This window comes from Sebastes fasciatus, chromosome 1 (genome assembly GCF_043250625.1).
Source record: "Sebastes fasciatus isolate fSebFas1 chromosome 1, fSebFas1.pri, whole genome shotgun sequence".
NCBI lineage: Eukaryota > Metazoa > Chordata > Actinopteri > Perciformes > Sebastidae > Sebastes > Sebastes fasciatus.
Window position 1 is genome coordinate 9,405,969 of NC_133795.1, and position 12,255 is coordinate 9,418,223.

A 12,255-nucleotide genomic window follows, 5' to 3' on the forward strand; every position below is an offset into this window, starting at 1 on the left:
ATTTTGACCCGATGATGGTGCTAAATGAAAAGTTAAGGGATCACCTATTTTTTTATGATTTATCTTGAGAACATGAATGTCCATCCAATAGTTGTGGAGACATTTCACTCAAAAACCACAAATGTCAAGTGCATGGTTTACATTTGTGGTCCCTCATACTAGAGGAAAAGTCCAATCAGAAACCCAGGGGAAGGTCAGATGATCACCAAAGTCAGTAGTGTATATCTTCTGGGGATCATGAATGTCTACAAACAGTTGTGCCAATCCATCTAGTAGATGTTGAGATATTTCACTGGATAAGTGAAAACCTTGTGGTGGTGCTAGAGAGAAAGTTAGAGGATCATTAAAATCACCGGGATTCATCCTCTGGTGACCATGAATGTCAGGACATTTCATGACAATCTATCCAGTAGTTGTTGAGATCCATGATGGCTCTAGACGGGAACAGTTGATGGGTTTCATCCTCTGGGGATCATGGACATTTGTACAAAATTTCATGAAAATCCATCCAATAGTTGTTGAAATATTTCAGTCTGGTGAACAGACGGATGGACTGACTCTTTGAGCCACGGCGTTAGCGTGACTAAAAATTGGAAATAACTCTCTAAATTGAATTGACATCTCTGCCCTGCGTGCACAAAAAAGTAATTATGATTGTAAATGCTGGAACAATATTTTGCATGTAAAGTTATAAACAGTAATTTCAGGAAAAGGCAGATCCTTTTTCTCATGTGAATGTTCCTCTGGAATTCCATATGTATACATATAGCATGCAAAACCTCCATTACTTGGCGTCTTCCAGTGAAAGTAATGAAGTGTAAGTAAATTTGGATTTTGGCCTGAGCCCAGTTCTTGAATCGACAACCTCAGCTACTTTTCTACAGTACACACAAGTAAGATTAATTTGGGGAACGGCAGTCGGTCATACAACGCCATCTAAGTAGCATTAATGTAGCTGTCGGTTTTGTTACTGGGGCTCCCCCACTGTGTAATGACACCGCTCGTCTGGAGCGTGAAGGGCCCATAGTACAACTCCGTGACTCTTGCCATTTCCAAATCAGCAGAAATCGGTCAAACCTTTCCTTCCCCACTACGAGCGGGAGTATCGAGTTTCAGTGAAGTTTGGTTTTTCCATGCTGCGAATACAGATGTCAACTGCTAGCGGAGGGTCTGGCTGGTGCCATGTCTGGCTCTGCATGTCTGAGCAGGGCCTCCTTGGCTGGCTGATCAGAGCTGAAGGGTGCAGGGGTGGGCTCAATGGGAGATGCCTGGAAAGTAGGGGAGCTTTTCGCATTTCAGCTGTGTCTAAAACTCTTTTGATGTGTAGCGTGGCTTATACTGATGTTCTCTTTCTGTGTGACACCCTCTCCCTCCCTTGCATAAAGCCCTTCTCCCCCGCTTCCCTTCTGCGGCGGATTGCGTGTCTCCGTCTCAAAATCTTGCTTGTTTTAGGGGGCTCATGGAAAATCTATAACAGGTGGGCTGTGTTTGAAGGATATGTCTTTTCTAATTATCTGTTTGCAGAGGGATTTGGGTGGGCGGCCGCTGAGCCAAATGTTCTCCCAACCCAGCCTCGCTGCCTGCGTACCTGCTATTTGTTGCCTATAAGTCGAATTGAATTCAGATAATCAACAAATTAACCCATTTGTGTCCAAAGACTATATTTATTATAAAGAAAAATGCCACAACTTTTTTTCTGATTGTTCAAAAGTTTTCAAATTTGGACATACTTTGGGCAAGTATCAGTACATCTTTGACATTTTAAGATTGTTACACTGCATATGTGTACATATCTTTGATATTCAACTTGTAATGAGTTCAGAGATTCTAAATACTTGATTGTGCTGCTTGCCATTTTCTTATCATACTATATCTATTACCATTTACCCAAATACTAGATATAGTATGACAAGAAAAACTCACTTTTCAGCCAAATGGTTTCAGTTGCGGGCACAAATTTGTTAAACAATGCGCTACACACATTGACATGGTCAGGCACCCTGGAGGTGGTCATCGATTTTGTGTCAAAATATGATATTTGAATAATGTTGATACCAAATAAAGGGAGTAAATGAGGCCATGATGAGGCACCAGAATTTAAATGACTCAATCAATGTCAGCTATAAAAGGATGTTTGAGGTGTTTAAACATCTCGGGTTTATATTGTTTTTAAGGTTGGTCTAATCAAGTCAGTCCACATCCAAGTCTTGGCTCAGTTCACTGTCCTTTGTTTGCCATCAGGGCCACCATGCTTTGTCATAAACACAGTACCAAAACCGTGCGAGGCACCATAGTAGCAGTTAATGGGCTTTATGGTGTTAACATACTCCGCATTGTTGTGAAGGAGCTGACAAGCTTCCTTAAAGGCTTAAACGGTGGTTAGCGCAGATCTTCTTGACCTTCTCGCAGGTGATGGGTGACAGATTTCTGGTGAAGCATCCACAGGATATTGATCTCTAAGATAACACATTTGACTGTATTGGCACTACAGTTGGACCAACCTAGACCCAATTTAGAGCCAACCAAAAGACTGAAATCCACACATTGCGGGTGAACTTAAGGAGAGTGGTTTTAAAGTAGTCTGCTGTTATTTTAAGTAGTGGACAGGAAAGAAAGGAAATGTGGTGGAAAGATATTTGACCTCAGACAAGAAACGACATATTATTTCGGTTAGGCTGCCGCAAAATGAGTTTTGAGTTGGCTCCCAGACCTCATGCATACTTTGGTCTCAGCCAACACCTCAACACATGCCAATGAAAAGCTAGTGGTCAGTTATCTTCCAGTCCTTGTGAGGGCATTGAGGACACTGTTCAAGGTAGTGTGCATTTTAAAAAGAGGGCGAGAAGAAGGTACTTAAATTGTCCGTTATGGGTGACCTAAAGACAGAATCGTTTAAATAATCCACAATCTGCCACACTGGCCCAACAGGTTCTTACTACGTCTAAATCATTCATCCTTTTAATGCCCGTCGTTGGTCCCAACCTGGTCCACCACTCCTACTATTGAACACAAAACATCCACACCAGGTGCTGATCAGTCGACATCCTGATATTCCATGTCAGCACTTCATGACTGCAAAGTAGCCAAAAACAGCGGGAGGAGAGATAGCGCTATCTACTGAATCGACACGTTCCCTAAGTGATTACCGTCCCCTCATTCATCAATGCTGCAGGTCCTTCAGGGCCCCGCCATTCACGCTGTTCTCCCTTTGAAGGATTTATGCTCATTTTCATTAAAACAACGTTGTTTTCATCAAGATAAGCATACACAAAGAGCGAGCCAGTGGAGGGCAGAATCTCCACAACTGGATTAAATCTTATGTAATAGCTCCTTGAGGTGCTGTTGCTTGCATGGCAGTGATCAAGCAACCGCACAGGAGGCCTGAGTTAGCTTTCTCAAACACTGCTCACATTGTCCGCTGTCCAAAATGAATTTTAAATTACTCTTGTTTTCTTTTTCTGAGTTATGACTGCTGAGAACTTCTTTACCGCCCAAAATAATGTAACTTTTATATAAAGCACACAGCCAGTCAGTCAATTACGATGCCAGTACCAATACCAGTACCCTTAAAGTGATACGATACCAATAGAGTACTTCACTCGATACCCATCATATGAATGGAAGCTGTGTGTGTGTCCCACTGGCTCGCTAATTGCCGCTGCATTGCACAGAGTTCATACAGCGGTTACCGGTGATAACGCCAACCCCTGACCCACTGTTACGGGACCGCGTTGTCGCAGAACCATAACGGCCACCCTCCGGTATGATGATCGATTGCGGGTATCGTTTGACTTTCACGTTGTGATATTACTTGGTACTGGGTTGTTTGGGTTGATACCCAGCCATAGTCACGGCTCACAATAACCAGTCTTATCAACTAACTTTGCTTTTTTTTTTTTTCAACAAACATTTCACAAGATTATGATTGGCTCAAGGGTCAGACTAAATCAAATAGCTGGCCACTTTAAGCCCATGTATTATTTGCCATAATACTACTTGCCCATAAGCAAGTTTGATTAACCAAAAGTATATTAACCTCAAAATGAATGGTGTTTTTAAGATCTTTTATAAAAGATTGCAATTTAGACTGGAAATGTATACAGACATCAAACTGATCTTAACACATATGAGGGTATAAAAGGACTGTGTACTTGTTGTTGCCGATGCCTTAATGCTTCTCAGTAGTGCTCTCATCTCTTCCTATTTGGCCCTTTGGTAGATCTTTTTGAGTTTTTCATGCTGATTTCCAAACACAAAACTCAGACAGGGTCACACAACCAGTTGGGGGTCTGCTAGCGAGGAATGCCCATTGCCTTCCAGTAATTTGTGTGTACCAGAGCACTTCAGGGTGTGCATTAGGTTCTCTGTTGGCTTGTGTGACCTGTTGTGAGGATTACACCACAGCGATATGTCTGGATGGGTCAGGGCCAGGAGGGGAGGTTCCTCCCAGGAGGGGCTTAGACGGTGCGGCGAAGACTCAACCTTTCTTCTCCGACTATTTACCAAACAGCCACATCCACTGTTAGCTATGAGACTAATTCTGGTTCATCAAATATGTCACTTGTTACTTCAGTGAAATATGTTTGTAGATATGGGCCTGGATTCACCTAAATTCCTTCAGTGAATCTTTACAAGACATTTTAGAAAAGTCTAATCTCTTACAATTTGTCCTTGTATCAACAACAACAATAAATAAATAATAAAATACAGTAAAAGATACATTTCTCTGGAAATACTCATCTTAAAGAAAAATGTATTTGTGAGCTTTCCCATCCCATGCATCTGTATTTTTTTTTAAATAAAGAAACGATAAAGATTAGGGCTGCACTATTATGGCCAAAATAATAATAATTTTGATCAATATTGAGATTATTTATCGTGATTATTCATTCATTTTTTGCAAAAATATTTCTATTGCATTTTCACATTTACATAAACAGAGCACTGCTGTTACATTTCTGCTAATGTATAAATTAGGGCTGCACAATGTTGGAAAAAACTGACATTGCAATGTTTTTTTTCTGCGATATTTATTGCGATATTAAAAAATACCAGCATATTCACCCTAAATATTGTAGGCTACATTTTAAAGTTAAATGCATCAACCTCTCAATGTGTTGAGAGCAAAATTAAGAGGCTAGATCTAAGAACTCGTTTTGATGAGAGGGAGCTCTCATCAAAACGAGTAATATGCAGTACATTACTAATGTATAATATACAGTACATTACTAAGATATAATATACAGTACATTACTCTTCTACTCTGGACTGCACCTGCAACATTTAGATATCCCATTGATTTGACATGCAGCGGTGTTTTCTATGAGCTGAGCACTTATTTTAAATGTCAATATCACAGCCGATCATGTTCATTTAATTGTGGGAAGCCAAAATCGTGATCGCGTTTCATTTTCGATTAAGTGTGCGGCCGAGTTAAATATTTGTCTTTGAGAATTAACATTTTAGGACAATGCTATTTGTCAAAAGCATAGCAGTAATTTACTTTTCCAAAGACATGTGTAAAGACGGGTTTCCACCAGGGTTGAATATTGACATTTTAATTGCAGTGTGAAGCCTGACAGCTTCTAAAACCAGGCATTGACAGTCTGATAAGTAGCAATACGACCATAATTACATTTTTTGCATCCTTCCCACTCTCGTTACTTATGTTGACATTAAAATAAAAAGCAGTCATATCATGTCTGTGGGACGTGCATGTTGTGATTTAATTGTATTTTTTCATTGTATGAACCTACAATCATTCTGCCAGCCAGTGCAGAATGCTCTTCTGTACTATGCTAACAATCTCAATCATCTTATTAAACGCACACATACAGACACACACACACATACACACAGTTTCCATGGAAACAGGATCCAGGGCCTTTTATGACTGGTTGTTTGCCCAAGACAACTAAAAATGGTCTCAGCAGCCATGCAAAGATGGGAGATAAATCATTTGGATAATAAATAATGGGACATGTACTAATATATAAAGCGTGATAAGATGTTTGTTGTTGCCTTAAGCAGTATTGTTATTGAATTTAGATCACGGCATTTCCATATTCATTTATGTGACATCATATATCTCCTCTCTTTTTTTCTGTTATGTTGTCATACTCTTTGTGCTCGGTTTGCATAGCACTGCCTGTAATGTTAACACTCGCACGGACACACATCCAGAACAAAACGCACACACACAAGCGGTCACTTTCCAGCCGCGTTGCCCTTCAGTAGCCTAATGTGTGTCTGAGGTCCAGATGGCGTAGCGGCAGGAGGGCTGGTTCACAGTGCTAGCCGTAGCGCTAGCAGTCTTAGGTTTTGGCTGGTTGGAGAGGGAGAGTCTGCAGCCAGCTACCCCTCTGAGTGACAATGGCAAGTGTACAATTCACGGCTATGCGCTCAGCATCGAGCTTTGCCATGTTTGCAGGATAAACTTGTGCATTTCTTTTTGCTGGAGCCAAACTATGTGGCCGTTTGACACTCCACTGTGAATTACAACAGCGCCATTTCGACTCTTGTGATGCTCTCATGTCGGCTAGCCTTATTTATTTTTTTTCTAGTTGTTTTGATGCAGTTACCACATGCTTCCCTGTTTGTGTCCGCAAATGACAGGAAGTAAGCTGAACAAGGACCTGAAGCATTACCTGAGCCAGCGCTTCCAGAAATCCTCGCCTGACCACGAACTGCAGCAGACCATCCGAGACAACCTCTACCGCCACGCCGTGCCTTGTGAGTCCATTTACACTTCACTCTGTCATTTATCCTTTTTCTCATGTTTTCCATCTGCTGCTCTACTGTCTTCTCCATTTCCTGGCTTTTATGTGAGCTGTTTTGCAGTTCCTGATGCCATTTTGGCGTTACACACAGTCTTTACTAGGGATGTCACGATACCAGAAATTCAGTAGTCGATACCAATACGAGTGAAATTCCATGATTCTCGATACAAATTCAATACCACGGTAAAAAACAAAAGAATAAATCCCATATACTTCAACATTCACTACTTTATTACCGTTTGCATAATGTTTTTGCAAATTTATTATTAATCCCTGATGATTCGCCTCAAGTTTCTCGCCAAAAACTAAATTTTACAAGAACACATCATGATAACGTTATAATTTACCTTCGCCAAATACTCATTTTTACTGAATAGAGCTTGAACGCATCATAATGCAACCTCTGTAAATTAGCTGTTAGCTCCGTTATTTAGCCAAGCAGGACTGTGCCCAAAGAACATATATTTAAAAGAAGTGAAAGTCAATTGTTCATTCCATTGCAACATCAGCGCCCAGCAGCAAAGCTACGCTTCCGCAATTTTGGACTGAAAGCGACTACCGGACGCCAGTAAATCGTCTGCCTAAAAAGTGTCAAACAAAATGATTTCTATTCTATTGTCATATTCTACCGTAATGGCTTGTGTTGAACCAAAAAATATTTTCAATATAATAAACATTTTCAGTCCAAAATGGCGGCAGCGACTGTTGTCAAAAAAACACAAGAGTTTCGTCTCTGCTTCTGTACTCTTTGCTGTGCTGCCAACCGGCTGCTAACAGCTAGCTTTAACTAGCTCTCCTCCTGCTGATTTCAACATGGATTTGCTGTAGTGTGGTGCACAGTGTAGCATGAACAGGGATGCAATTAGACTCAAGCCTTGATGTTTTCTACAGTATCTGCAGTACTGCTGAAAAACAAGTACGGTCACGTTTTCAGAATTTTGGCATCAACTTAGTACTGAAGTATCTGTTCTTGTGAGATCCCTTGTCGTCACACACTTTGTTTGTGTGAGTTCCCACAGAACATCCTTTTGGCTCCAAAGATTGTCATTTATTTTTTGAACTTCCTCATAATAAAAACCTCTTGTACTGAGGTCAGCGCGAGCCACTGTCTCAGCTCCGAGCATGTTCAGTTGTGAGTATAGCTGCCTCACACAGACACTTTGGATGGTTATCTAATTAAGCCTGATTATGTCAGTGTAATCCGTGGTTCCACTTGCCTTTTGACCAGTATTGTCCGAGCATTTAGCCAGGCTGATTACTCGATACCCTCCTTGGAACTAACCTCATGTTGATCGTTTTTATCACACATCGCCCCTCTTCATCCCGATCTGATAACAAGCAGTGAGCTGATACAAAGTCAGCCACCCTCCATCCATTCAGTTGGCACGGTGTTTGCTTTTCTAATATATTGTCTGATCAGTTAGAGGAAAAGTCTAGTGAGTCCACAGTGAATAGGCTAGTAGTATTGTCATGTCCACAGGATCAATAGCACCAGTAATTACAGGTTGCTTTGGCTTCATCCAAGTCCCTCACCCTCTATCTCTAACCAGTATCTCCTCTGCCAGAGACGGCTGTGTAATCCAGGAATAGAGGCTTTGACTTTTTTCCTCCTGACTGTCGATATAGCAAAGATCTAAAGCCACATTTGTTTTTTGATGCTGCATATTTCTCTTGTAGCTGCTTGCGGCTCAAAAGCTGAAGTAGATCCTTGAAGTGTTTTATTCTTCCCTGCTATGAAAAACAACCCTTGAAGACGCTGTTGGTGCCAAGGATGTGGCATTAACACCATAATAGTAGAGTGATAAATGCCATAACTGTGCTACTCCCTCTTGTGTTATCCCTGATTTGCATATATGACCGAAACCAACCGCGTGGACCAATCGGAGCCGGGCTCATCGTTGTCGTGATGGCGGAGTTGGAAATCCCTGCTGGCTTTGGACGCAGCATGTCTCGTTTATAAAGATGGAGGGGGGGAAGAGACAAAACAAGTAGATGTGTAACTGTAGAAATGACTGGGCTGTATGCAATTTCTATGTTTCTTTCTTTTCCGATCTTACTTTACAGCATTTTAATATTGACTGAATACAAGTATTTGCAGCTGTGGCGCAGTAGCTTCATGTCTTTTACTAGTGCGTAAGTGCACTTTAGACATATCACATCGTACTTTGTCTACAATAATCACATATTTGGAGAACAAAAAACTTGTTGGTAATTACTTTTCACCTCCTCCATCCCCATTTATTTTCCAAAGCCTAAGCATATTGGATTTTTTGTTTTGTTTTGCAGCTAATTTCAGACTTGAAAGAGAGCACCTCTCATTTCCCCATAACCGTGTTTTCCCCCTTAACGGGTCTCATCCGTTGGCTTTTCAATTAGTTTATTCGTGGCTCTCTCACGCAAATTACTATCTGTATTCAGGAGGCTTGTTTAAGGGACTTTATCTGCATTACCTCCACTGCCATATGTCAGCCAGACACTGTTGGAGGGTGGGGGTCTGGCCTTAATGGCCATTTTAATCACTGAGTGCTCTATGGCACACTAGTAAAAATCCTGGTGTTGTTAGCAGTAAACAAAGCATGAAGGTGTTCCCCAGGCCATATGTTTTATAGGACTGTAAAGTTTGTTTTGTCATGCACTCGTAGAGGAATGAGAGGCCCTCGCTGGAATATTACATTTACAAATAATTTGCCTTTGTGTTATGGGAGGACATGTTACAGTGAATAAGTACTCCCTCACACTCACATAATAATAACACAACACATCACAGCAATTGTATAGGAGAGCATATGTTAATTTATGTAGTGTTAATACATAAGTGAGATGGATTTTGTTTTGGCCTGTGTTTGTGAGAGGCCAGTGTGTGTCCATGTTGACGTATGTCCAAAGGTTGTTCGAAGCACCGTCCGTGTGCATGTGTAGGTGTAGGTGTGATTAATGCACAGCAAGCAGGTGGACAAACAGATGGAGAAGTGTTTCTGTGGATGTTGTTGGGGCTGTTCCTGCCTCTAAATCAGGCAAAATGGCAACAACCAACCTTTCTGCACATTCACCTGACCACTTCTGGTACACAACAGTATTATGTCTATCTATTACAGTCTATTAAAGTCCCAAGCTGTCTTTTTTTTACTATATAACTTTGAGCCAAAGTCACAAATGTAATTGGTTAGTTTGACTATATGATGGAAAATAAGCATTCTGTGCATTTGTCAACTGGCCGTAATTGAAAATAATGATTGTTTTACATCAGTGTTGCAGCAGCAAGAGAAATACATTGTGCAACAACCAAAAATATACGTATATACGTATACGGTACATTCCAAACAATTTTTTTTCAAAATTTGTAATTAATATGCCAGTAATGTAATCGTCTGAATGGTGCCGTAATGGAAGATACAAAAGCTCTCACATTTAATGAGACATTTTCTGCTCTTCTTGAATGGCCAATTCTCCATGTACGGAAGTCACTGACTATGTTTATATGCACTGCACTATTGTTCTGAATTTGATACGGATCATGTAAACAGCATATTCCGTTTGGATATTCTGAATTAGGCCTTATTACGAATGAAGAATTTTCCAATTCTAGTTTTAGGATCATTCTTCGGACATGTATATAGCGCATTTGGAATATGCGTCTCAATTGGGGGTTTCGCAGCTGTTTGCGACACACCACCACAAACCAACTAGCCGACAGTTTGCAAAGATGCACGCCCAAAAGAGAAGCTCACATATCTGGTCGGAAGGAGAAACACACCATTTTTAAACATTATGAAAGACTTGGATATTGAAAGGTTTTTGGATATACGCAAATATCGCAGCGCCGACCGTTTCGAGGTGGTGGTTGAAGGACTGAAAGAGGGAGGCTGTGTTTGCACGGTCTAACAAGTCTGCCAATGGTTACGTTATCGGAGTATGCACGGCTGCATGAAAAGGGGAATATTAGTGGAATATTCATGTTCATTAGCCATGTAAACAAACAGCTTAGTAGGAATTTTGTCTTTTTTGGAATAAGGGCAAAAAAACTGAATATTTTGTGCATGTAAACGTAGTCATTGTCGCTGCTCACTCATCATGTTGGCCTGGGCATGGTGTGGCACTGTCTCTGATTTGATGCATCATTTATCTAGCTGTTTCTTTTTACCCAACAACAAGGTGCTTAACTAATACTTGTGGAGGTTCATGCTACCCCTTTATATTCCTCGCCCCCTTTACATTGGTCCCGTAAACAACCAATAGGGGGGAAGGGAATCAATAAGGTTTTCCACCGTTGACCGCTGCCAATTGTGTTGGTTGGGCTGCCATGCCGTATGCACCACAGCAGGGATTGAACAAGGTTCACTGTGGTGGTGAGTGAGTGCCATCCAAGCATGCCACCAGTCCAATATCTCAGCAAATCAAACACTAAGACATAAACTAGTGTGAGGGCACTCTTTGAGTTTTGAGAATGTTGCAGATTTACACACGGAAAAGGTAAAAAAGTAAATAACATAAACTATAAAAAGACAGTCGGAGAAATAACAAACACAATGTAAAACTTCTTTGGAGAATCAGTATAGGGCAGTGAAGTTCACCAGACCTGTCCACCTGCAGGTACTTTTCTTACGTTTCATGCAGTTAGGTGTAAACATAAACTAGTTTCCTCACTCACATCTCCAAAAAGTCAGTTGTTCCCATAACCCTGCTCAAATCTGAAGCCCAGCACCACTCTCACCCTCCCCCATCTGCTGAGGCGTCCGTCGGCTTCCCTTGTGGTCACCCCATCCGCTAGTTCAGCATTCCCAATCTCCCATTATCCTCACCACCCCTCCAGCCCACACCCCCCTCTATCCTGCTCTCATTCCTGACCCCCCCAGCTCATGACACCGCTGCCTCTCGTCCTCTCGCTGCTGCCGCCGCCGCTGCTCCCTCTCTCCCTCTATATCGCCTCTTTCTCTCTCGTTTTTCCTGCCAGTTGATCGGAGCAGTGTGAGGAAGACGAAGAGACTTGTACCTGATTTTAAAGCTCAGCATTCTGTGTCTACGAGCCTTGAAAAAGGGAGCTCTGGTCTCTCCTGCGTCTAGGCAAGTAGCAGTGTTGTCTGCCGTGGTTGTTGTGATGCTGGTGTTCGCTTCTCAAATGAGGGTCCGCAGAGGGGTCGTGTTCACGTGTGATGAATTGCGGGGGCTAGCGGCACAGACGATTTGACGAGCTGTATATAGGCTAAGAGGACGGCTCGGAGAGAGGTGGGGGCTGAAGCCGCGGGGATGGAGATGGAGGTGGGGGTGGGGTGGTGTTTGGGTGTGGGAGGGGGGCAAGAAGGGGGGATGGGTGGAGAGGAGAGAGAGAGAGGGAATAGAGGGATGCAAAAACACTCTCACACACTAAAATCAATGCTGGCTCTAGCTAGCCTGTCCAGCTACCGTAAACATATGTACACATGTATGACGTTGTGGTTGTATGGGACCTCACTGTGCTGTCTGATTTCTGCCTCTGTGT

The 12,255-nt window shown here is 41.9% G+C and overlaps 1 protein-coding gene across 9 annotated transcripts in view; it reads left to right on the top strand.

Moving 5' to 3' along the window:
- Window positions 1-12,255, top strand: part of magi1b (membrane associated guanylate kinase, WW and PDZ domain containing 1b) — a 174,597-nt gene that overhangs the window by 71,240 nt on the left and 91,102 nt on the right. For 8 of the 9 annotated variants that reach the window (XM_074616964.1, XM_074617051.1, XM_074616514.1 and 5 more), the window contains exon 2: window positions 6,616-6,732. The exons of the other annotated variant lie outside the window; for it this stretch is intronic. In XM_074616964.1, coding sequence (XP_074473065.1) covers window positions 6,616-6,732 — 117 coding nt within the window. The remainder of the gene's footprint in view (window positions 1-6,615; window positions 6,733-12,255) is intronic. 9 annotated transcript variants of the gene reach the window in all.